General features: G+C 35.7%; 1 protein-coding gene across 1 annotated transcript in view; it reads left to right on the forward strand.

Moving 5' to 3' along the window:
* USH2A (usherin) overlaps window positions 1-25,113 on the forward strand; it is a 378,483-nt gene that overhangs the window by 92,518 nt on the left and 260,852 nt on the right. Inside the window, exon 20 of the mRNA XM_018085136.2 lies at window positions 6,703-6,933. Within this exon, the coding sequence (XP_017940625.2) occupies window positions 6,703-6,933 (231 nt within the window). The remainder of the gene's footprint in view (window positions 1-6,702; window positions 6,934-25,113) is intronic.

The raw sequence follows: 25,113 nt of genomic DNA on the forward strand, positions 1-25,113 counted from the left end.
GTGTGTTAAATAAAAGAACTTGAACAGTTATGCCTGACGCGTGACCAGCTCTGGGAATGGTAAAACGTGTTGGAAGATCAGTGTTATGTGGTAAATTCAGTATTGGGATGACAGATCAAAATACGCATATCGAGGTAACAGAAGAAGAGAATTACCCATCTCTCTTTCTCAAAGAGAAGGTGACTGGACAGAAAGAGAACCTCAGCTTGGTCTATTCAGATACAAATACATAAATAGTGGACTTTTAAATATTTGAATGATTAAGTGTTCCATACTTTTTTTCAGTCTTTTAAATGGTAAATTGAGATGATGCACCTTCCAAAAGCCTTGCAGTATTTGAAATATTTTTTATTCACTGCAATATCGTGCATATTCTGTTGAAATCCTTGGCTGATGAGGAGAAAGTTCATTGTTAATACTTTATTTGAAAATTTGGAATCCAATTTGAACTTTATTCTTGCCTATGCTACCCCAAGATCATTAAGTGGAACTGCATGTGTGTAACTGAAAGGAATATTGGACAGTAATTATATACTTTTCATTTCAATACATAGAGAAAAATTTTACTTTATTCCTTTCTTCACGTTCTGCCATATTCAGGTTCCTGTCTGAGAATGGCATCCAGCCTGTTGTTTTTACCAGGTCTTATGCTTTTTTATTATTATTATTTCAAAAGAAGCTTTTTCTTTGTGGTTTTCCCTCATGTAGGACTCTGAACTGGTACCTTGGAATCTATAGAACTGTACTAGCTGGTACCAGTGAGAGATCTGATGCTTTAAAGGTGTCTTTTTGTGACAATATATTTGCATAAAATTATGAATTACCAATACAAAACATGCATGTCTTCAAAATTTTTCAGTGAGGCAGAGAAACACCTCTTTATTCCCTGCAATTTCTGAGGTTTCAACAGGATGAAATGAGCCGTGTGAGTGCTTGGACTAGTACAATTGCTTATGCTACTGATCTCAAATCATATAGTCAAAGAGTGCCTTAAACAATCTATACAGATATGTTTCATTAACTACTATGTGACTAAGCTTATTTCTTGTAATTAAGTTTGTCTTTCCTTTGCCCTTAATTTTTTTTTTTAAATTCATTTAAAAAGCACTTTTTAAGACACAGCAAAGTATGGCTTTGTGATTGCTGCCATTTACCCCAGCACATTGTATTCCCGATCCTTCACTTTTGATGGCAATTACAGGGTTCAGAAGCTAATTTGTAGAAGATATTCTTCCAGCACCAGCTGCATCTGGCTTCTTGGCAGACTTTTCAAGCAGTTGTATTTGGTGGCTTTGGAGTTGCCTCTGGGTTTGCTGGGGTAATTCTGGGCTGTCTTACACTCCTTGATGTCGTTTTCTTTTTGATTACCCTTTTAATCTGGGTAATTTGTCCATTTTTTCCATTCATGGATAAGGTCTGGTGCAAGCCCTTTTCAAAAGCCTCATTTGTTTATGCCTGTCATAGACTGCTCTTCTACATAATGCCATGCCTCAATTTTAAAATCACCGATACCCATCAAATAGGGAGTAAGTAATGTATATTTTCCTTTGTTACAGAAGAGAAATACGAGGGCCATTTGCTGGTGGCCTGGAAACACAGATTGTTTTGCATGCATGTACATAAGTCTCTTCATTGTGAATAGGACCTAAAGTGATTAAACAAGCACTCTTAATATGTTAATTTATAATTTTAATTACAACAATCTTGTATATATAGTCATTAGTGAATACTAATATAAATATTTTTCTACCTTTTTATTCATAATGCATAAACCAATCATCCAGTTACTTCTCGGCAGTTGCCTGTTTCCGTTTCATAATACAATCTTTGTTCTTAGTTATGAATGCATTTTGTTCATTCCTGTCTTGAATAATCCCTCATTAAGCTAGTCACTTTCTGCTCCATGCTAAAAAGGAAAAATTATCATGCAAATGTGGCATGCCATATTAAAAAGCACATTACCAAACACTTTTGTTACTGTCCTTCAATTAGTTTCCCTTCTTTGAATTTAATTTCATTTGTTGTTAAACTACTGACTTGATGTATGGACTCATGAATTTGAGGCTGCTGCCAAGAATGTAGCAGGAAAAAAAAATCAAAGCCTCTTCAGAAAGCTACAGAGGCAAAGCTGAAATGAATTTGCTTCACCTTTGACAAGAACACTTGAGCAGCACTGGAATCCTCTGATGATTCAGCTTGGCTAATTATCCAATTATTTATTTCAAGAATAAAGACACTGTTTTACAATTAGAAAAGTGTAAAGTAATCTGAGAAATTTCGTAATGACAGATGACTTAAGTAACTTCTGAGATAAATAGAATCTGCTCAAACTTGTCTTGCCAAGTGTTCAAGCTGTAGTTAAACTGCTCTTTGAGTTTCAGGAAATTAGTAGGGATGCAAAAGTTACTTTTTTCCTCTACCCTACCAACCACATATTGTACTTCAGAAAATAGCTCAAAACAGCTCAGCTTGTTCTTTTTCCTCTCTGTCAAATTTGCAAGGTTTTTAAGCTGTGTTTAAGTTGCATTCCTCTTGATTAAAAGCTTTTGGTTCAGAGCAATACTTTTTAATTGCCTAATAATATAAGTCAGTTCTTAGGAAAGAACCGTGCATTTAGGAGTTCATTTGCAATATAACTGAAAAATTCATTGCATGGCAGTAAAACAATTTACTGTTAATTACAAGGAGAAGAATTTGCTGTACCATGCTCACAGATTGCCATGAATCATGCAGCACTCCTAGAGATTTATAACAGATGTGTAAGTGGGATGAATTAGCAGGGTTTAATAACAGAGACACAAATCATGCAGACTTCAAGGAGCTTTAATTGATATACTAGAATGTGACGGGCATGAATCACTCAGCCATTCAACAGCACTGTAACATATGGTCAGCTCAATATGCTGCATCTTAAATCGGTTGGTGAGTCGTTGGTTGTCCCATATGGTGGAAGCAATATATTTTTCATGATTTTTAAAAAATACACTGTATTACATCTATTTTAAAAGAAATATGATTGCAAAATATCCACGTTACTAAATTTTCTTTTGGTGTCCATTGTGCGTGGGTATCATTCTTTTTGGGAAACAGTCCAAAATGGACTCTATAAAGAATATCCTAAAATTTCAAAATATTGTCAGAAGACATAAGTGTTATTACTTGACTCGCTTACTGTTGAAATGACTGATACTATTGTGAAGTGCAGAAAAAGAGAAAATAGCAGAAATGCAATAGCAGACTTGGGGTCCCCTGAACTAGTAACTGGTAGCAAAAATGAAATGGATGACCCATAGTGAGGCATGTAATTTTGCCTGCAATTTTGCCTGCACTCCAAGATGAAAAGAAAATGTGTTTTCCGTAAGTTTTTGTCCTCAAATTTACCAATTTTTATGTTTTAATTTGTATGTATGCATTTTGAATTCAACTTAACAATAATTAAAAACTGTATACTTTGTATATATCCTTTATACTGTCTTCCTGAACTATTCAGAGTGTCTAATTGAAGGCTTTGGTGGAAGAGCACACAAATACCTACCTACAGTGTGCTGAGCAGGAGTTACTCAAACATATGTAGGCCTGTAAAATTTAGCCACAGTGTAAATATGTTATTCCTGGGACAAGAATCTGGCAGAGTATACAAAAGCTTTAGCAGTTGTATTAGTAAACCTGACAGACTTGAGAAAGGAGTATTGTATCCTTAGAACCATGGCTGCCAGAATTTAATGTCAACAATTAAAATTTATTTTGATCCTTACCTAGTGTTTATTACTGTTTGTATACACAACAGACCTTCCTAATACAGAGATGCACTATTAGATGGAATTACCATCTGTTCAGAGTGAAATGCTGGCATCTGTCTTCGAGCCTAAAACTAAAATGATATTATTTCAAACAAAACAAAATTAACTGCTCTTTACTTACCAACTTCATTTTTGTGTACATGTGTGTGCATAAACACGTGGGAAAGGCTTATTTGTAATAACCTGTGTAGCAACATCTATATTTAGATATATGACTTCAACGTAAGCTGTATGGACCATCTGTCTTTATTGGTCTTTTCTCTGCCCTCTGCTACACAATGGCATGCAGCAATCATGGCCTTTTAAATACTGTTTTAGCTTTATAATATATTAAATATGTATTATATGGCAAGACATTAAAACTACATAATTAAAATACACAAAAATGTGACTTTGAATCTGCTAAAATGCAGTGCGCTCATTATTTTGACAGATGTGTCTTAACAGAACGTGACTAAAAAAAAATTAAATAGGTAAAATTATAGTCGATTCATCTTACGGAAAGTTGCTACAGGTACCACAGTGACACCTTTAGGAAAATATATACTGTATCTTTTAGTCTTGAATATTTTTAATTTCAGCATTTAGTACCCTGCTGGGCTAGTGCTACAGATTTATTTTAAGTCCTGTCTGTTTCTGTGAGCAGTTGGGTTTTCTGTTTGGGTGTTTTTGCTAGTTGTTTTTTTCTTCTTTTTTTTTTTTTAATACTTATGTAACCTGTTCTATACAGTTTTCTGCTGTCTTGATGCATAAGAATTCTCAAGCATCTACGAGACTGTAGTTTAAATACTAATGTCAAAGCAAGGATGTTACTTTCTGAAAGGGTAGTCTTCTGTTCCATATATCAGAAAATAATAAATTGTGTCATGCCAGTGTTTAATGCGTGTACACAGTGCATTAACTGTAACTGTAGTACATTTATTTGTGCTAGAGGAGACTTGAAAATGATTAAAAAATCAATACTTCCCTGTCAGAGAAGCAAGTGTTACGATGCATTTAAGTAGTTAATTGCATAAGCCCCATAAAAGCTTCAGGTTTGGGTATTAGAGATGCCATAATTGTGGTCCAAGTAACTGCCGTTTATTAATACTAGAGTTTAAAGGCAGATATAGTTATTGTCATGAGTGATAGTCAGCTGGATGCATTTTAAAAATAATGAATTTTAGCGTTTCTGTTTTGCCATCAGTAATCTGAACTGGAGGGCTCAACCTCTTCAGTTCTCATTTAAAATGCTGACGTATGCTAGTTCCCTCAAAGGTGAAGTTTTGATTGTTAAGGCATGTTTTCTATTTAAACTTGTGCATTAATACCACAATTCATTAATGCTATGCCCTTCTTATTCAGGAAAGCTTATGACCTCACGCTGCATTACTTCAATTTTGACATTGTAAATTTCTACCATCGTGTGAGATACTAATTAGATTGTGAAGTCATAAATGATACCTAAGCAGGAATTTACAGCACATAGTGCCATTGGCAGTTTCCCAGTTCCCCCACTCCTTGCATCCTCCAAGAAGAATATTTATCAAGTTATGGGGCGTGGGGGACAAAGAAAAAGAAAGAAGTAATATGCTACCAGCAAATAAGAAAAATGAAAAATATGTTAATCATCTTGGAAATGAGCGAATATTTAAAAGGATGTTATTAATTCATTTTAAATGGAGCAATCTCTCCTTTCTCTAAAGAACTCATGCTATGTACAATGCTGGGCTGTGAAGTAATATGTCAGATTTTGAAGGCCCATATTTTAATTCGGGTTTTATTGTTCTTGAAAGGCGTTTATTGCTCTTTACTGTGTCATTATGGGAACAAGTAATTTTTACAAGTTGTCATTGTGTTTCGCTTCCTGGGTACAAATGAAGTTTCTGTTGTTAAATCCTTTTCTTTATCAGGGAAAGAAGGGGAAGAAAAAAGGCAAGATAAGATGTATATAGATTCTGTACATAGTAGAATGTTCTTGTACTTCTCCAGAGATGTTTCAGTGGTGGTCCATTTCTTTCCCACCTGTATGGCCATTGAGCCATTATCCAAACAGGTCATGCTGCCCTCCAGTGGCTTACTGTACAGTATTTTACAAAAAAATGGAATATGTTTTGTTAATAACTCAACTATAGAGTTACTAATGCTATCAGAATTTTCAAAAGACTATCAAAGTATTGAACTTAATGGTAGGAGGATCATCCTAATAACATAAGATAGTTTTATGTTAATACCTTCATGGAAACAATCTTGTATGGCATCTTATTGTGCACCAGTATTGGTGAAGAAAAGTTAGAGAGGATCATTTTCTTGAACTGAATAATTATTATCTGAATACATGCTAATGTCTGGTGTGCATATAATGAGGAGAACAATATGATGAGCCTTCAGTATTTAGACAAATAACTGTTCTGCTCCTTTTTGTGAGGATAAGTCCACTGACAAAAGACTCATGTTGTCATGTGCCATGCTGAGATGTAACAACAGTTAATTAACTATTCAGATTCTTTTTTGGTTTTTCCCTCACATCCGTTGTGAAGTTCATACAGATACATACTTACAGTGAGTATGGAATGAGAGGCTGATCAAGGAAGGAATACAAATATACTTTTTATGAAGATGCCAATTAATATTCTTAAAGATCAGGAAAAAATATTTTGGATATAAGAGTAGAAACATTTATCCAAAGCTTGAATAAACAAAGTGTATTTCTTGTGCAATTAAAACTAAGTTTTTATGAAGATTAAACATGTTTCTTGTTTTTTATTTTCTCCTCTAATTAAGCTTTTTTGGATATTTGTGTTTATTCTTAAGATGAACAGAAACTGAAGCAGGACATTTTGCAAAAATTATGTCATGTGCAATTATTAGTTTCCCAGGTATTATGGATAAAAATACCTAGACAATTTTTATTTATCCACAGCTCCAAGAAAACTTAATGCCCCTCGTGTTGAAGGAATAAACAGCACAATGGTAAAGATATATTGGAATGAACCTGAAGAGCTTAATGGGCCTTCTCCCATCTACCAAGTGGAAAGGATGGATTCATCTTTGGCTACATTTAGCACAGAAGTAATGAAAGGGGTCCGTTTCCCCGGAAATGGGTATTACAGATTTGCTAGTTCCACTCTCCCCACCAATACTTACTTTACAGGTAAATGAGTTTACTTACAAATGTACTAATTGTACTCTGCATTTGTTTTACCATTTATTATCATGTCCTATATAATTTTTATTTTAAAATATATAGGTTTTAATTTATTAATTTAATGTGACAGTTAGTGATATACGGACTATTTTGATTCGCAGGTAAAAAACCTGTTGAAAAAACATTGGATGTGTGAGATTTGTATTTCTTTCTGTTTGGACAGAGAGATGTACATGACAGTGACTCTAGCTGCATATTTGACTCATTTCTGAGTTGTAAACATAAGATAGATTTTATTTATTCTTCTGGGATAAAAACTTTTTAATTAGTTTGCTGTGAATGCTAAGGTGTGTTTTATTTGGTATCTTTCTGACGATTCCTGAGGTTGCATAAGCACTCAAAAAGGTCTGTCTTTCATATTCAGAACATTTGTGTTGTGATCTTGGTGTTTTGGTTTTTTTTTTTTTGTCAAGGAAAGAAAACATCCTGTCAATCTGACAGAATTCCGCTGTTTCTGGACCTTTGGGTATTTTTTTTTTAATTTTTTTTATTAGTTACTTATTTTGGAACTGGGAGTTTTTCATATTAAAGCAGATTTATGTCCTGTTGTGATGACCCACAATGGGTCATCACGTCTGTGTTCTGTAATTCTCATCATTTGCTGATGTCTTTTCTTCTGGGATAAAGCAAAGACATAGATTGTATGTTTTTTGAAAAAAATTAACTTGATTGACTGTTTGAGATGTTGTAGACGTCTGTAAATGAAGTAATGCGTAGGCATTCATGAAGTGTGAGTGTTTAAGAGACTGACAGCAGCAGGGGGAAATCCAAAATGAATCTAGGCAACCTTAAGAGCAAGCATTAGCTTGGTGCTAAGGCCACACCATGCAGTGACACAACTTAACTTGGTGCTTGTTTGTTGAGAGAAATAAGGACTGCAAAAACCATGCAGCATTGTTGACACACAAAAGAACGCTGAAGATTTGAAGAGCACTTAACTGACATGCCCTTGTCTTCGGGGTCACCACAGGTAATTCTGGCAGAAATATTTGTGCACAGATATCTCGATACTTGCAAGTATGGGTGTGAAAGTTCAGGTTTTGTTTAAAATAGAAATCAACTTCTTGCCTCTCTATGATCACTCAGTGTATCTGACTTAAAAAAACAAAGTTGAAGATGACTTCAGTTTTTTTTTTCTGGCTAGGTGCTTACTTGTCAAATAATAATAACAAGTGATAATGTGTTAGTTAAATATTGACGCTGTGTTGACTGGCAAAACCTGTCTCTGTGTGGGAATCTGTAGGAACAGCTGTTGGGCTCCTTTCCTCATCCAAATTGCTCGATGGTTTTCCTGACATCAGTTTGCATCCTTTATTGTATATTTAGCAAAAAAACCTCTAGTATGTTTCTTCTGTTGTGATGATCTAAACACCAAAGGAATTGTGAGCTGCAGTTTTTCTCACTGGAGCTCCAATCACTGCAGTATAGTTAAATAGTTTAATCAGACAGGTAAAGAATGATGAGTATCATTGAATTTCATACTTCTCATCAGAGTGTGGGGGAAGACAGTGTTATAATTGGGATTGTTAACGTACCTGTCTATTTGTAACCAAGCAAGCCCAACACCAATCTACCCAGGGGTTGATTCAGTCTAGGGTTTGGTTGTGCTCCATGAGCTGAGACTGATGCCTTGAATAAAGTTGTGATGACTGGGGTGATCTGAGAGAGTTTGGACAGACAGGTTGGGAAAAGATGTTAAAATAAAGCTCCCTCCATGCTGGCACCTGATGGCTGATGACTGTACGGATAAATATAACTTATCATAGCTTTGGATTGTGTTCTTTCTTTTCTACCAGCTATTAATCAGAGTATTTGGAGACAACCTAGAACTAAAACACACTAGAAAATTTGTCCAGACATCTGCTAGTAATGACTGAGAATGAGGTTAAATCAGTCTGTGTTTGGTACATAAAAATCTGTAATTCTGGTTTGGCAACTCAATGAAGTTTTTGAGAAGTATTAATCTGGGGTTTTATTAGTAGATCATCTGTCCTTCTTACAGAAAATGATGGCAAGTCCAAGAGAGTTTAGAAAGACACTTAAGGGAATGAAAAATATTTTGTAACTGCACTCTTCAGTTTTGTTGTTGAGACCCTCTCTTATAACCAATGTCTGAAGACAAGCAGTTGGCAATTGTGCTTTATGGATGGAACAGCTTTAGTGTGCGTGCAGCTGTGTACATTTTTGACACAAAAGTGTGCCAGCTTGTATATGTCAGTCAGCAGACAGATACTTCTCGGTGTGTCTGGGAACTCCCACTGTTAATCCAGAAAAAGATTGATCAGTTTATTCATTGCTAATAAATGCAGTTGTCCTCACTACCTCCCTAGCTGGTCTTACACTCCAAGGTGCAAGTAATAGGGGCAGATGTATTATCTGGGAAATTTTCCAAATTCATCTTTAGAAAAAAAAGTTAGTCAATAAACACTGGCTACACTAAGCAGTGTCCTTCTGTCTGTAACAAAGCCTCCAGCTGCACAGGAAGATGTGCTCTGAGTACACATTAGATGAGAGAAAATCAGGTAAAAAAGAGGATTTTTTCTGCTAGAACTGTCCTTATGCAACTTCTCAGCTCTTCAAACTGTGAAGAAGTGTTTTAGGCATCTGTAATATCATTTCCCAAATGATGCAGACTTGATTTTTAATACTTATTCATATCCCTTGGCGTTCTTAGATACAACAACATTCATTATATCTATCAAAATACTCCAAGGCAAGGAAGTGTTAGTGTTCTTGTTTTAGCTAAGGAACTTATCCATCTCCCATCACTATGAAGATTGGGGTATTCAGGTGTTTATATTCATATCTTCCCCGTGACATAGCAAAGTGCATGATTCTGATTTAACATAGGGGGAGCTGAAGTTCAGGTTCTACTTAATGCAGGACTTTATACTTAAAAGGTCCTCTAGAAATGGCTAGAGGATTTTACAGATTATTTATTTTGTGTGATTTGCTTTTATTGGTACAACTTATGTGATGTGGATGTCAATCTGGAGTCAGAATGCTCCAGCAACACTGTTGTGTTTGTCTTTCTGGTTCTCTAGTTGTCAAAAGAGCTACTATCTATTTTATACAGGGTGTAGATAGGCAAACTTGGAGTTCAAAGAACTATAAACAGTTGAGTGTTTGAATATCTTTTAAAATTCAAATTATACTTGTATTATCTCTTTAATGACTGACTCTAATGACTAGGTCCAAAAAAAGCCTAAAGATAATGAGCATGATGGCATGTAAACCTGGCTTTCACCACTAACAAATAGGTGAGAATATTTTGTTCTGCAGGAAAGCAGAACAAAATGTCTATGTGTACTTTATAGGAGAGGAGTACCAAGGCTTATAAGTGAGATCCTTCAAGGCAGTTGAATAGAATCCATGGGAAATAGCATGCTGAACTGCTGAAATGTGTGTGGGTGTCAATATCAATAACAAGCCAGAGATATATTTATGAGAACATTTTGCCCCTTGGGTTAGGACTTGAGGTGCCTGAATGGATGAAATAAAAACTGATTTAAGGATTTTGATCTGTGTAAACAAGTCCTGCTTAAGATCAAGTTTGGTTCTAATTTGAGGCGCTACTGTCTGTTCCGGATTTGTAGTTTAGAAATATCTCCTGAGGATTAAGCATCTTTAATTGTTTTTTACAGAGAGTCAGGGATGACATTTTTATTTGAAAACAGGACTCCCTGAGAAAGCACATAAGCACCCTACTGAGTATGGTGGTGGATACTGTGCCTTCAGATAGGAGTGTCACTGTTTAAACTTTGTAGAAAATCCTGTCAATAGTATTTTCGAGAGCAAGTAGACTGGATAAAGCTCCTAAGCAGGATAAAGGGAAATTTAGTTTTGAAGTTTTATTAAGCAAATAGATGCCAAACTACTGATTGTTTTAGAAAGGAACCTGTGGGCCCAAAGAGCAACTGATTGAAAATTGAACCTTGAATTTCCTTGACAATCAATGACATCTGATCTGGGAGTTTCAGGATATAGTTGTCTAAAGTACAGTCACACATTACACAAATCACTTATTGGAATCTTTCCTGTTGCCCATTGCCAGGCAGAAAGTCTGTAGCAGAGCTGATGGGATAGGGCATATTACAGTTAGAAAGGATAGAAATTGCAATCAGTTGGACACATGGATGAATGAGAAAGCTCCTTGACTCCATGCTATGGAGATAGAGCTGGGCTCCATGGGGAGAAACTTGATGCATCCAGAGGGGACTGCATGAACTGCCCACTGCTCAAAGAGTGACTCGCCACAAAAGAAAGAAACTGCAGAGTAGCAAGATGGCTGTGTAGAAGGGGACATTCCTCCCAGCCTCTCAAAATAAGACTGCTTTTAAAATATAACATTGAACATAAGTTGACAATTCATTGTAGAGGATTTTGTAAGCAATATGCGTATTCTTTCTATGAAATGGAGCAAAACAAATTCTCCAAGCATGCTTTATTCATTGTTTCAAATGCAGTTTGAGCTTGATGTCAGGAGTTCTAGTTAAACATCCATGTGAGAAGGGTGGCCTTTACTTATTTAGTGATAAAATAATTAATTTTGTCAGGTGGATAAAAAAATTCTTTGTGATATTTTAAAAATCATTGAATTAGCTATTAATATTTTAATGTCATTCCTCTTGGATACCCCTTGTTTAAAAAGAAAATTATTCATGTACTATTGATCCAAATGCAGTCCACTCTGAAGAAACTTTTTGTTCTCAGCCTTGCTTTGAATCCAAGTTTTCTGAAATACGACACTGCACTTAAAAAGAAGTAGGTCTTGCCTGGACTACGTAATCTTTGCTAACCTCCTCATGATGTGTATCAGCTCTGTAATAATTAGAAAATAACTGTATGAGGTAAGATGTTAATATATTAAACATTACAAGCAGAACTTTTTTACAGTGACATTTTTAGTGTCATAAAGTGGTCTTAAAAATGTGTATTTAAAAAAAAATATATATTTCTGCTAGTGTTTTTACTGCCAACTTCTGGCTCAGATACACAGACATTTCTCAGAGTGGGGAATCTTTCCAGTAACGATGTTTCTTAATGAGTTTGCCATGGAACACTGCACAAGCATCGTTTACATTTGTTCTGAGCAGAAGTGCTGAGAAGGACTGTGGTCATTCAGTGTTGCATCTCCCCATAGCTCTTCATCCCAGTGAACTGTCTTTGCAGTAATGTAAAACGAATTCCACTCCATGTAATCTTGAGCAAACATTTGATAGTTGAAGGTGCAGATATTTTTATTAGTGTATGGAGCCAAATAAACACACCTTTTCTAGCATCCTAACAGAAATTTATGGAATACATTATGACTGAATACCAAGAAAATTAACACGATTAAAGGTCTTAAAACAACGTAAGAGGGAAAGCCAAAAAAATGGAGTGGTTTAGAAAAACAAAGACTAAAATGAAACACAATGATGGTGTTAAAATATATAAAAATGTGTAACTTAAATGAAGGGAATCAACTTTTCATGTCTACTGAAAGTAAAGCAGCAATGCAGTCATAATAAGCTGAAAATACAGCAAAATAGATTGTAGACTGTATTCCCAGAAGAGTTTTTTCCTAAAAGATTCAGGTTAGTTGAGCAAAAGAATTCATTTTGTGAGAAAAAAAAAAAAAGCTCTGACAATGCAGATTTTAAAGAATAGTTGGATGAGCATTTGTCAGGAATAACCTGGGTAAAATTGATTCTCCTTTGGAGTAAGTGGATTGATTCTGTGACCTCTAAGAATGTTTTCCAAACATATATCCTATTATAAACTCACACTAACCCAATGAAACTAGGAAAGATGTTCGTTTCACCAAATAACTTCTAGGAGGAAAGAGCTGCCTTTTTTTTTCTGATTGAAAATTTTCTATAAAGAGAGGGAAGGTTATATGAGTTGAAAAAGTTTTGCTTCTATTTTATTTTTTCTCCTCTAGATATTTTTCAGCATTTCTTTTTATGACTAATGATTTGAGATGGTAAGAAATTAATTTTACTCAATAATCAGAATAAATGTAATAATTTAGGATTGAAGAGAAATCATCTAGTCCAATCTCTTGCTAGACCTGTTTAGACCTTTGTTTGAGTTTTCTCTCCATATGTAGTCAAGTATATTTCCAAGAATGTTCCAGTTTCCAGTCTGACCAGACTTTTGGTTAACTTTCCCCCCTTATATCTCTACAAAATTTTCTGCATTTGAACCTATGTCCATTGCCTTTTTTTCTTTGTCACAATAGAGCTCTAAGAAACTGTGGCTCCATCTTCATTGTATCTTTCTCTGTGGTAATTAAAAAAGACAATAACTTCCTCCATCCTTCCATGCTTAAGACTGAACAAACCTTGTTGTCTCAACCTCTTCTCATATGTTGTGTACTTTGGCCCTCTGACTATCTTGGTGCCCCTCCACTGGACTCATTCCAGTCTGCAAGTACATTTTTTGTTGGTTTTGGGTATTTGGGTTTTTCATTTGTTTGTTTAGTTTGTTTAGAGTTTTTGTTTGTTTTGGTTTTTGTTTGGTTTGGTTTTTGTTCATTTGGGGTTTTCTGTTTTGATGCGTTTTAGTGTTTTATTTGTTTGTTTTGTTTTTGTTTTGTTTTATTTTGGGGTTTTTGTTTTCGTGTGTTTTATTTTTTTTGTTTTGTTTGGGGTTTTTTTGTGGTTGTTTTTGTTTGTTTGTTTGTTTTTAATGCCAGAGTACCCAAAACTGCACTGTAGGACTTGCATTGCATTTGCTGGATTTCACAAGGTTTCTGTCAGCCCATTTCTCCAGCCTGTTAAGACCTCTCTGTTGCAGTGTATCCACTGCAGCCCTCTTTTTTTTTTTTTTTTTATTGCCTCCAAACTTTTTGATAGCACACTCCATCCCATTGCCTGGGATCCATTTTAATGAATAAAACTGTTAAACAGATTTGGTCCCAGTAGAAGTTTGTTGTAAATGCTGCCCAATGGGCTTTGTGCCACTTATCACAAGCCTAGGAGTCCTGCTGTTAAGCCACTTTTTTGCTCAATTTTATAGTCCACCTGTGGTCCACCTATTTCTCCAACCTGTTGATAAGAATTCCCTAATCTATAGACACAACTTTACAGCAAATGCTGTTAAATTTGTTTGCTTCAGCTTTACACTAAAAAGATGGAGAGAACTGGAAGAGGAGGACAGAAATCTGACCTTTTTGCTTAGTTTGGCTTTATGTATTCTTTGTCTCCCTGCTGGCATTTTTTCCAGTCATAGCTTTTTAAGAATCAGCATTTTTTTGTTTCATTACTTTGAACTGAAGAAAGTAAACAAGATTTTCTGAGGGAAAAACTATTACAAAGGAAATTCTTACACCAAGCTTTTGAATACTGAGAGAGAAAGAAAGAGAGCACATTTGTTTTGCGGTCTTGAAGAACACACTTTGTGTGTTAGGGAACTTTTAATAATGCCAATCGTTTTTCAGACTTTTATATTAACTCATATGCTAAAAAACTCTTGGAGTACTTGCATTTTGTTGTGTCCTTTCTGGCTAGATTGTTGCCACAGGACTTGTCCTTAGAAATTCTTTTAATTTTTATGCCAACTTATTACATTTTCTCCTCTTGTCTTCACAAAAGAATGATTTGAACCCACATCTTCATCTTCTGTGAAAGGAAGATAAAAATCTATATCAACGTCAAGTGGCTGGCTTCAGTAAGAAGGAGAACCATCCTTTTTTCTGCCTGAGAACTGTTTGCACAGAGATTTTAGGTAGAATTTTATCTTAGTACTTAAAAATGAATTCACAGTTTCATCTTGAAAAACACATTCCTTCCTTTCTTCCTTTTGAATCCCAGGAAGCCTAAAGATAGGGAGAGAGAGAGGAGCTGCATATAGAGAAAAAGTAGTGATCCAGCACAACAAAGTGAACTCTGCTGCTTTATGAACAAAACAACTTAAAACATTTTTGAACATGCACAACAGGGACTTAGGCAACAAATAAGCCAAGCTGATGCTGACCTTGCCAGTGTTACAGGGGTGATATTTTCACCAAGATGAGCTGATTTTTTTAGGCACTGACATACTTTCTATCAGTACACATAGCTACTTTTTCTTTTTTTAGTGTAGTCACTACAGAGGAGGAAAAAAAAAAAGAATCTCACCTTGTGTATCATTTTTCATATTTACATCTTGCCTTTAATAGATCAACTATGCAGTATAAACTTTGACACACGATTGCAATTTTTTTAAAAAATCTTCTTAGCATTAGTGCCAGAGTAGATTTTTGCCAGCATTGTGTGACATTCTGCACTGCGTGGTTAAAAACAGTTAAAACCAGGGTTTTTTTGCTTGTGCATGGAAACTTTTGGAGCACATAGTAGTCCCAGCTGTGGAAGTTGTAAGAGCTTTCCCATTGTTATATCAAGCTGCCAGTGGAAAGGCCCTTTCCTAGACTAGAGCATAGTTTCAGCTGTCTGTGCAAAACTAGTTACAGAACTGGGTCTGTTGATTATCACAAACACACCACATGACCTGTACTCTGTACTGAAGAACAGCAGTTTTTCCCCTTTTGTCACAACTCTAGTTAGGCTTTCATTAATTTTATGTAAACATGATTCAGTATTTTGGAATGTAGTGGGCATTTTCTCAGTAGGTGACCAGCCTAAGAATTAGCAGAAGAAACAGTTATGGAAGTGCTGTGTTTTGCTTCAGACATGACATCTTCTGGGATTTTCTCTGTGCTTGTTTACCTCTAAGAAAAGATGCAGGATGGAGGGACTTGTTGCGAGGGAGGTTGGATAGTACTGAAAATTACAAACATAAAGAAAAAGTTGGAAGTAGAAGCTACACAAATGCATGATGTTTATTTAATTAAAAAAAAAGAAAAAGGAGGCAGTGGAAGGTACCAAGCATCTCTTGATGCTTGTATACTCTGTGTTAAATGGAGGCTTATTTCACTTCAGTTAAAGTAAGGGCTGAAATAATCCCTAAAGAATCAAAGAAAGAATTTGATCAAAGAAAGAATTTGAAACAGGTTTGAACGTAGAAAAGAGTAGTTCAATGGATGTTCACCTTTTGGAGGTGAGAATACCAGGTTTGAAAGAGCCCTCAAGGATCATCAGGTCCAACCTTTCTTGGCAAAAGCATTGTCTAGACAAGATGACCCAGCACCCTGTCCAGTCGAATTCTAAAAGTGTCCAGAGCTGGGGAATCCACAACTTCCTGGGAACATTATTCCAATGGCTGGTTGTTCTCATTGTAAAAATTTTTCATCTTGCATCCAACTGGAATCTCCCCAGGAGTAACTTGAACCCATTAACACGCATCTTTTCTATGTAACTCTGTAGAAAGGGAGTCTCCATCTTCCTTGTAGCCACTCTTTAAATACTGGGACATGGTGATAATGTCTCCCTTGAGCCTTCTTTTCTCAAGGCTGAACAAACCTTTTTCCCTCAGCCTTTCCACACATGGCAGGCTTCCCAGTACTTTTATCATCTTTGTGGCCCTTCTCTGGCCCCTCTCCAGCCTGTCCACATCTTTTTTTGCACAGTGGGAACCAAATCTGAACATAGTGTTCCAGGTGTGGCCTGAGAAGCACTGAGTAGAGTGGGATAGTGACATCTCTCCTGGTGATGTCTTTGGTGATGCAGCATCCTGCTTGCTTCGTTTGCCACAGCAGCATGCTCTCCGTTCATATTGAGCTGCTTGTCCACAAGATCCCCAGGTCCTTTTCCCCAGCAGGGTAGATCCCAGCCTGTGCTGCACTCCTGTTTTACATTTTCCCAAGTGCAAGACCTTATATTTTCCCAAGACCTTATATTTGTCTTTGTCCAACTTCATAAGGTTCTTGTTAGCCCATCCTTCCAGTCTATCCGTGTCTTCCTGCAAGGTGGCTCTCCCTTCCAAAGTGTCCACTTCTCTCAGTTTGGCGTCATCACATCTCATCAGGGCACACTTGATCCCATCATCTAGATCACTTATGAAGATACTAAACAGCTTTAGGCTCAATATTGGTCTCTGGGTGACCTCACTGTAACAGGTTGCCAGTTACCATTCCCCTCTGGGTGCTGCCTGACAACCAGTTCCCCAGACCAGCCACACAGACCATCGTGCATCAGGTTCTCTCTGAGGAGAGAACAGCTGGCAGTGGCCAGCTGTATGGAAAGCCTTGGTGAAATTGAGGTAGGCAATGTCCACTGCTTACCTCACATCCACCAAGGAGGTTTCTTTGTTGTAGAATGCAGTCAGGTTTGTCACACACAGTTTGCCTTTGGTGAATCCATGCTGGCTTTCCCCAGTCATGTGCTTCATCTTGACTTGTGGCAGCCCGCAGGAAGATTCACTCTGTAACTTTCCCAGGGAATAAAGAGGGATGGGCCTATAATTTCCTGGATCATCCTTTAAACCCTTCTCGTAGATGGGAGTGACATTAGCCTTTTTCCAGTCTTCTGGGATGTCCCCTGATCTCCACGACTTCTCCAAGATTATGGAGACTGGCCTCGCAGCAATGTCAACAAGCTCTCATAACACCCTCAAGTGGATATTATCAAGTCCCATTGATTTGTAGAGGCCAAGCTCCTGTTCACATACAAATTCTTCCTTTACTGACAGTGGGTCTGTGTTTGCATCAAGCTTGATTTTTATTCCCAAGGCCTAGGATCCAACGGTGCTGGTAAAGAGAGGGGTGAAGAAAGTGTTGAGAACTTCTGCCTTTTCACCATTGTTGGTGACTAATTCACCTCTCTTGCTTAATAGTGGGCCAGAATTTTCCTTCTGATTCTATGGAGAGTTTTCAGCAAGGTTGCAGCAAAGAGATATTTGCCACTGGACTGGAGAGATACTTGAAGTGAAATTAATGCTTTCTGGTACGTTTGGCCCTTATTTACATCATTTTTATAATGGGTTATTTAGTCCAATGGCTTCAGACATTGTGTTTGACTAATACTGAGCCTTTAAATTATTTCTACTTTTAAGATACAAATTCCTTCCCATATTGTTTTTAAAGGGTGAAGATGTAAATACTGAATTATGTATTGACTAAAGTGTGTGAGGTGTCATGCATTGATTATGATTGCATTGTGAATTTGATCAAGAAATTTTCATAATAATAACATAAGGAAGCTTTTCACCTTCTAATTGATTTTCAGGGTGATTAAATTAAGACCTTGTCTAAGTACGACTGTCCTTATCAATTACGGGCAGAATAGAGAAATTAAAGGATTAAAAATTTACGTGTGTTAAGATTCAGTATTTAAGGTCTAAAATCAATCAGATCATAGACTGAATAATTCCATTATGGAAAAACTATCATTCAGGATTAGACTCTGGTAATTTAGAGGAAAAAAACCCAACTGTCTGCACTAATACATATAGAAAAAATTAAGTTTGCAAAATTAAGCACCTAGAGCTCTGGAAATGGAGTTAAAATAAGCAGCATGAACTTAATTGAACTGTGTTGTATTTATGTGTTATGATGACATGTAACCAGTTGATTAAAACTGTCTTTCCATAGGTTCTGTGTATGGTATGGACCAGCTGTTGCCTTTTAAAAATTCTTTCTGTTGCCTATATGGCTTTATGTCTGTCTGACTGTACTTATGTATTCTTAAGTATATCACAGAATATGCAGATTTTCTTTTTTCCTGTTCTATTTTCACTGAAGTACCTGAATACTTAGTAATCATTGATATTCACTAGTACAACATTTACAGTACTAGTTTCATTTTATGAATAGGGACCTTGGGTAAAGAAAAAAGAGGAGTGAATGCTAATTTTGAGTGCTTGGTTTTACATAGGTGGGACCTGGGTTTTCAGAGTAGTTCATACCGCCAACCCCTTTTCAATTAGGACCACTTAACACTTTCACAGATCTCCGTGGAGTTGTGTAAATGCAAGCACTAAAGAGAATGAAGAGTGGATAACTCTGAAAAGTTTGACTTAAGTGATTTACCTCATATTGAATAAGAATTTTGTGGCAGAGGTCAGGACAGATTTCTCCAGAGTGACATTGAACTGTGCTAGTCGTTCACTTTCATACCCCCTTCCTCTTTCATTAAACATCCACAGAGCACTACATCAAAAAAGACAGGCTTCTGTGCACAAAATCCTTATTTGCTACATGAATTCTGTTTTAGTTGCTGAACATCATAAAATCCTTGAGGCAGATATCTTATGGGAAATGTGTGTTTGTATAATTGTAGACTATATCATTATTCATTCTCTATTTGGGTATGCGTTAATTTTTTGTGGACAATTTTGGTTTTGCATTTCCTAAATTTTGTGTGTTTACTTTTATAGACTTAGTATGGCCTAAATAGTTATTCTGAACAGTAATTAAAAGAAAAATTCCAGTGTCATAGGAGAATCCCAGACATATCCATCATTTGGAACATTGCTGATGAATACAGATGTCAATGGGTAGAAATCTTTAATATTCATGAAATCTCTTTCTGATCTGAACTATAAGAGACATTGCTGCATTAGATGAACATCTGTATGTGAAGGGTGGAGTGAATGCTTTTCTGTTATACTGTGTGTTTACAGCAACATGTGTTTTCAGTTGGGTTTGTAAGGAGAGTTCTTAGTAGTGGTTATAGGTTCTCCTGATTTTCTATTTACCCCTCCCCACCCTGTTTTTTTCTGGGTTTTTTTGGTTGTTTTTTGGTTGGTCGATTGGTTGGTTTGGGTTGGGTTTTTTTAAAATTTCTTTTACTTTTTCATTTTTTTCCCCCCAGTTTTGGCACTATCCATGAATTGTTTCTTGCTTTTTCCCCTTCCGCCCATTCTTTTTCTTTCATGGTTTTACCATTATAATGCCTTTGATTGTCTTCCTTCTGTGTTCTTCATGGTGTTGTCTTCTTTTTTTTCATATTGCCTATCACAAAGTAGTAGAAAGTTAAAAAGGCCTTTCTAGTGTTTAGCAAACCATCAAAATTTGGTGTCCAGGACCAATTTCACACAAAAGCCTTCTTAGCCCCTACATTTCGAAGACGCAAAGTCTCCATGCAAATGTGATTTTTCTTTGAGAATTTCACTACCATCCTCTACCTAACCATCCTGCAAAGAGCTACTTCATGACGTTGATAAATTTAGACTTCTACTTTTTTTTTTTACCTTGGGATAATCACACTCTAACAAATTCACGTCTCTGATACATGGAAAGAAGGAACAAAAAACCTTAAATCCTTTTGTTATTTAAGATTACGAGAGTGATGTAAATCAATTGATCAAATTATTAATGAAAAAGTATTTGGCAAGAAGAAAATATGGTTAGAAAAGATTTTCTTTTTCTTTTACTTACGAAAGTATGTTTTAGAAACAAATTATGCACCATGTTGAAGTTGAAACATTTTAATTTGGCTAAATCCTTTTTAGTTATTTTATATATGTACAGAGTTTCCAGAGATTATAGTGAGCTTTGTCATAGAAAACACCACGCAATACTGTTGACACTAGAATGACATGCTTTCTCACACATTATGTGCTAATATCTTTTTTCAGTAAATGTATATTATTAAAAAAAGATTGAACTTAAGAGTAAAACATACATTTAATTAAATATTGCTTCTATCTTTCTTGTTATTTTGACTTGTAAAGTGTAATCCACTTCCTTGGTTTTTGGGGCTATACATTGCTATATTTTTCAACTATGAACACAAATAATTGAAAAATTATTTATTTTTTTTAAGATCCTTCTACAGAATTACATGAGAATGCACTTATGGGATCTCTATCTTTTCCTCAATAGGTTCATACTTTCCATGAAATGTGCTTGACTTGATAGACCATCCCTAGTAGAAAGTGGAAAATGTAGATGGACAGAATTTTAACTTCAAATAACTGCAAAGTTATCGTGCAGTATAGTAACTGAGAATTCAGAAAGCAGCTTTGTTAGCATAACCATTAGAATGAAAACACAAACCTGCCAAGTAGTATTGCTCTGGTATAAGGACCATTTAATACAGTGACAGAAATGTTATATCCTAAATTAGTGAAGAATTTATTGATCTTGATAGCAAATTGTTGCATGACTTTTTTTTTTTTAATTAAAAGCTATTCTAGAGAATTATATACTGTACTGTAGAAAGATCTCAAAAAGTAACTATACTCTATCTCTGTATATACCCAAAATGAGATTTGACTGAAAGTAGTTAGATCTGTGCCTACTGACTTAAGATCCATAATATCTTAAGATTAATTGGGAGCATAAATGGAGACGCTGACAACCTGGAACCTTGACTGCTTAAAATTGCTGACCCAATTACAGCTAAGCCCTTTGCTGACATCTTAATATGTCTGTTTAAACTGGTAAATCACCACCATTTCGGTATGTGCTAGGGTTGGTCCATCGGATGAAGGAAGATGTAAGTTTAATTTAAATAATTATTGACCTATTACGGTCTTTTCGTTTCACTTGTACTGCTCCTCTCAAGGTAAGCAATTATATTTTTATGGTATTGGATGGTAATCAATGTACAGGAGCTATCTTTATTGATTTAAGTAAGGCCTTTGATCTGGTAATCACCAACTATTGCTGCCTAGACTGGCCTTAACTATACTGGATTTTACTACAGTTTATTTGGTTTTAAAATATACAGAATTTAGAATTGTATTAAGATCTTGCAAGCAAAGTAAAAAAAAAAATTGAAAATCCGAAAGATTTGACTTCAAAATCTTCCTTAGAAATTGGAAACAGATTTTTTTTACAACCCATGGAGTTTTTTCAATTTTAACTAATTTTAGATCAGCAACCTGATTTTATTTTTTTTAATATCTAGCAGATGGTCCTTTTGGGATCAGTTTTACTTAGTGGGAAAAGTCTGGCATTTTAATTTTTTTTTAATTTGCTACTAATATTGGACATTTTTGGGAGGAAGGTTTAGTTCATGGGTTGTTTACTTCATTCTGTCTTATACTGTGAATTCAGAGTTGCAAACTTCTTCCATTTGTGGATGGAAAAAATCTGAAATTCTTATTCTTTCTTTTAACCAATGTGTGCATTTAGTGCAATTTTTTTAACCAATATTCATATCACTGTGTTAGGTAAGAATGATAATTGAAATATTGGATCTTAATCGTAATTTGCCGGTGGTACCTTGAATATCTTCCAAAACAAGTTGTTCTCATTGTTTTTTTCTCACTCCTCATTTACCTACTTCTTTTTTACCTCTGGCTTAACATTCTTCTCTTTTTTTTTTTTTTGCCTCCTCTCTTTTGTTTTAATGTATGACTTTGGAAAGCCTGACTAGATACGGGTTTAAACTGTCTTTAGGAAGATGTGAAATTTGTGGTCATTTTTGATCTGCTCCTCTAATGAGTTCCAGGGCCTCTATCCTTCTCTCAAAGGCAGTTCAGTCTTGCTCTGGTGAGCCTTGAAACTAACAGCAGTTGTTGAGAGAGGTCACCAACATAATGAAAAGGGCACTCTTGAGATATCTTGAGCCACCTCCATGGATGGCCATGAAGATTAATATTGGGACCTTACATTTGACCTAATATTCTATGGAGAGCCCATGTAGTGAGCAGAGCCAGTGAGATAATGTGTTTGTGGCAGAGTGTAAATAAAGCTGCTGCCTTCTCAATTTTTTTATTCCTTTTTTCCCCCATTTTTGTTTTTGGTATGTAAGCTAAAATATTGCAACTTGTTCTTGCTTAAGATCATGAAGGTGAGGGTTGTTGTGACCAGGTGCATTCCTGACAAGCAGTGTCATAATCTCCTTGCTAGTCACAGGTGGAAGGTGGCAGGTTTTTGTAGGCTGCTGTCTCTGCCAGCCAGTGCTAAAATGGCTGGAACTTGGTGTTTTTAGCTGTGTTCATGAAGAAGTTGATGATACAGTAGAACTGATAATTAAACACAGCAATGTTCTTTCCAGTCACCACATTTTGTGATTTCATTATCTGTAAAGGCCTGTAAATAGTTATTTTGAAATAATTTGTTTTTTCTTTCTTTGTCTACTGAAAAGGCATTTTATTTTTTCATATTTACTCTATTTCGGTTTTAAGAACCATTCTTTGTTTGTAATTTCAAAATTCTTCTGTCAGCATTCCATATTTTTTCTTGTTTCATATTACTAATGGATTTAATTATGCAAGTAGTCAGTACTATGGTTGGCTTAATCCCAGCATTGTTGTTTTGTCACATACACTGTTTTTTTCAGTCTGTTGGTCAAAGAATAAATGAGATGGTGAGTAGAGGTTGGGACTGATCGGGAGGCTTGAAAATTTTACCTTAAGCCTTATCATGATCCCATTTTAGGACTGAGGTGTTCAGAGTGAAGGAGCAGATATACACATGTGAATTTTTTATTTCTAAATGATGGAAGATATCTCTAATGATAGAAGCATATTCCAATATAGCATTTGCTTTTAAAATAATGTAGGTACTAAAATAAATATAATCCCTGGCATGGCTAAGAACTAAAAATAAAAATGACTCAGTGCTGGGACAGCTAATTTTATGTTGGATAAAATTATGGGGATTTTTTCTCCTCTGTGGAAAAAAAAAGTTAAATTCCTTGGAACTGTGATAAGCCTTGAAGTCATAAATGACATTTACTTGTCTTTTGTCTGTTCTTTTTTTTTTCTCCCTCTGTGACTGGGGAACATGCCAGACAGAGGTCTCTTTCCCCATCAGGAGAATTTTTTGTCCTGCTCAACATCTTCTCTCTATGCTATTGCACCTTAGTTTGGAGTACTGTGCCAAATCTAAAACACAGTATAAAAGCTTTAAATATTTATCTTATAGCAGTGACTTCAGACTGGTGTTTAACTCAACTGTAAATCTTGTATCAGATTCTTTTTTGAAACTTTTTGTATTAAATAGCTATATGGACAAAATACTAATAATGGACAAAATGTTGCCCAGTTATGCTATAAATATATACTAATATGAAATGTTCTCCTGAACAACCCTAACTCTAAATGTGTTCCCTTGGACCCCCATTGAAAGACATGGTGTTTTTTAGATTTCAGGAGGGGATTGAGATAAAAGATATCATCTGCCTATGGTACAGCACTGCTTGTATGATAGGTCTTTAATACTGATGATAAGAAAAACAAATTACCACATTTCGAATTAAAACTATTGAACCAGGTCATATCCTGGATATATATGGTCTTAGGACTATACTTGCTGATCTGAATTTCTGTCTTCCCACAAGAGTTCAACCAGGTTTCACAGACTGCCAGTGTATTAACCATTCCCTAGTATGCATTGTAGATGGCAGGTGCTAGAGTCTTTGTCATCGTGCCCCAAGGCTAAGGCACTCTGCCTGAAGATATTAGATCAGCCAATTTTATCTGTGCTTATAAAGCTGGCATTTCTATTTTCTCAAGTTTTCCAAGTAGCCAGAGTGAGCTCTGTCATTCTTTCATTTCTTTTTGTTTGACTCATGGGATATTAATAATATGAAGTTATTTTAGATGTTTTTTACTATGTTGCAATATATTTTTAAACTGGTCATATGTAATCTGCAGGAAAAAGGGGAAGCGTAAGCAAAAAAATTCCCTTGGTCTATCAGGTGAATTTTCAGAACAATATATGAGCATTTAGTCACACAAGTCCCATTAATGTTAATGGTCCCAAGCTTTCTTTTATTCATCACAGCACTGATTGCACTCAGTCAGCTCTTTATCAGTTTGAAATATTGACAGTAGGAGGAGGCGTTCCCTTAGCCAGGCCTGACTGTTGCAGTGCTCTTTTAACTTAGTCATCCTGCAAATGCTCCTATAAATGGATTTATTTCAGCAGATCCAAAATACATCAACCGGATCACCTTACCCTGGTGCTAGCCCCTTTGCATTGGCTTCAGTTTGCAAGAGCATTGATTTTAAACATTGATCATTACTTATATAGCACTCTATGGTTTTGCACCATCCTATTTATTAAACTAACCTGTTACCTGTGCTGCTGTTAAAGTCCTATCTTTATCTTGTTAAGAAGTGATTATTTTCTCTCTGTGATTATGATCTAGATTATAAAACAAGACTATTCCCTGAAAAATATGTTGGCTGCAATAACTCAAGATTTGTAAATTTTCTGCTATGCAGCTTCACTTTTCCTTGGTCTATATATAGGACAAGGGGTAATGTTTTTTAAGTAAAAAAGGGTAGATTTAGGCTAGTTATAAGAAAGTTTTTTACACTGAGGGTGGTGAAACACTGGAACAGATTGCTCAGAGCTGT

Source organism: Manacus vitellinus, unplaced genomic scaffold (genome assembly GCF_001715985.3).
Source record: "Manacus vitellinus isolate BGI_N305 unplaced genomic scaffold, ASM171598v3 scaffold_8_pilon, whole genome shotgun sequence".
In the NCBI taxonomy this organism is placed as follows: Eukaryota; Metazoa; Chordata; class Aves; order Passeriformes; family Pipridae; genus Manacus; species Manacus vitellinus.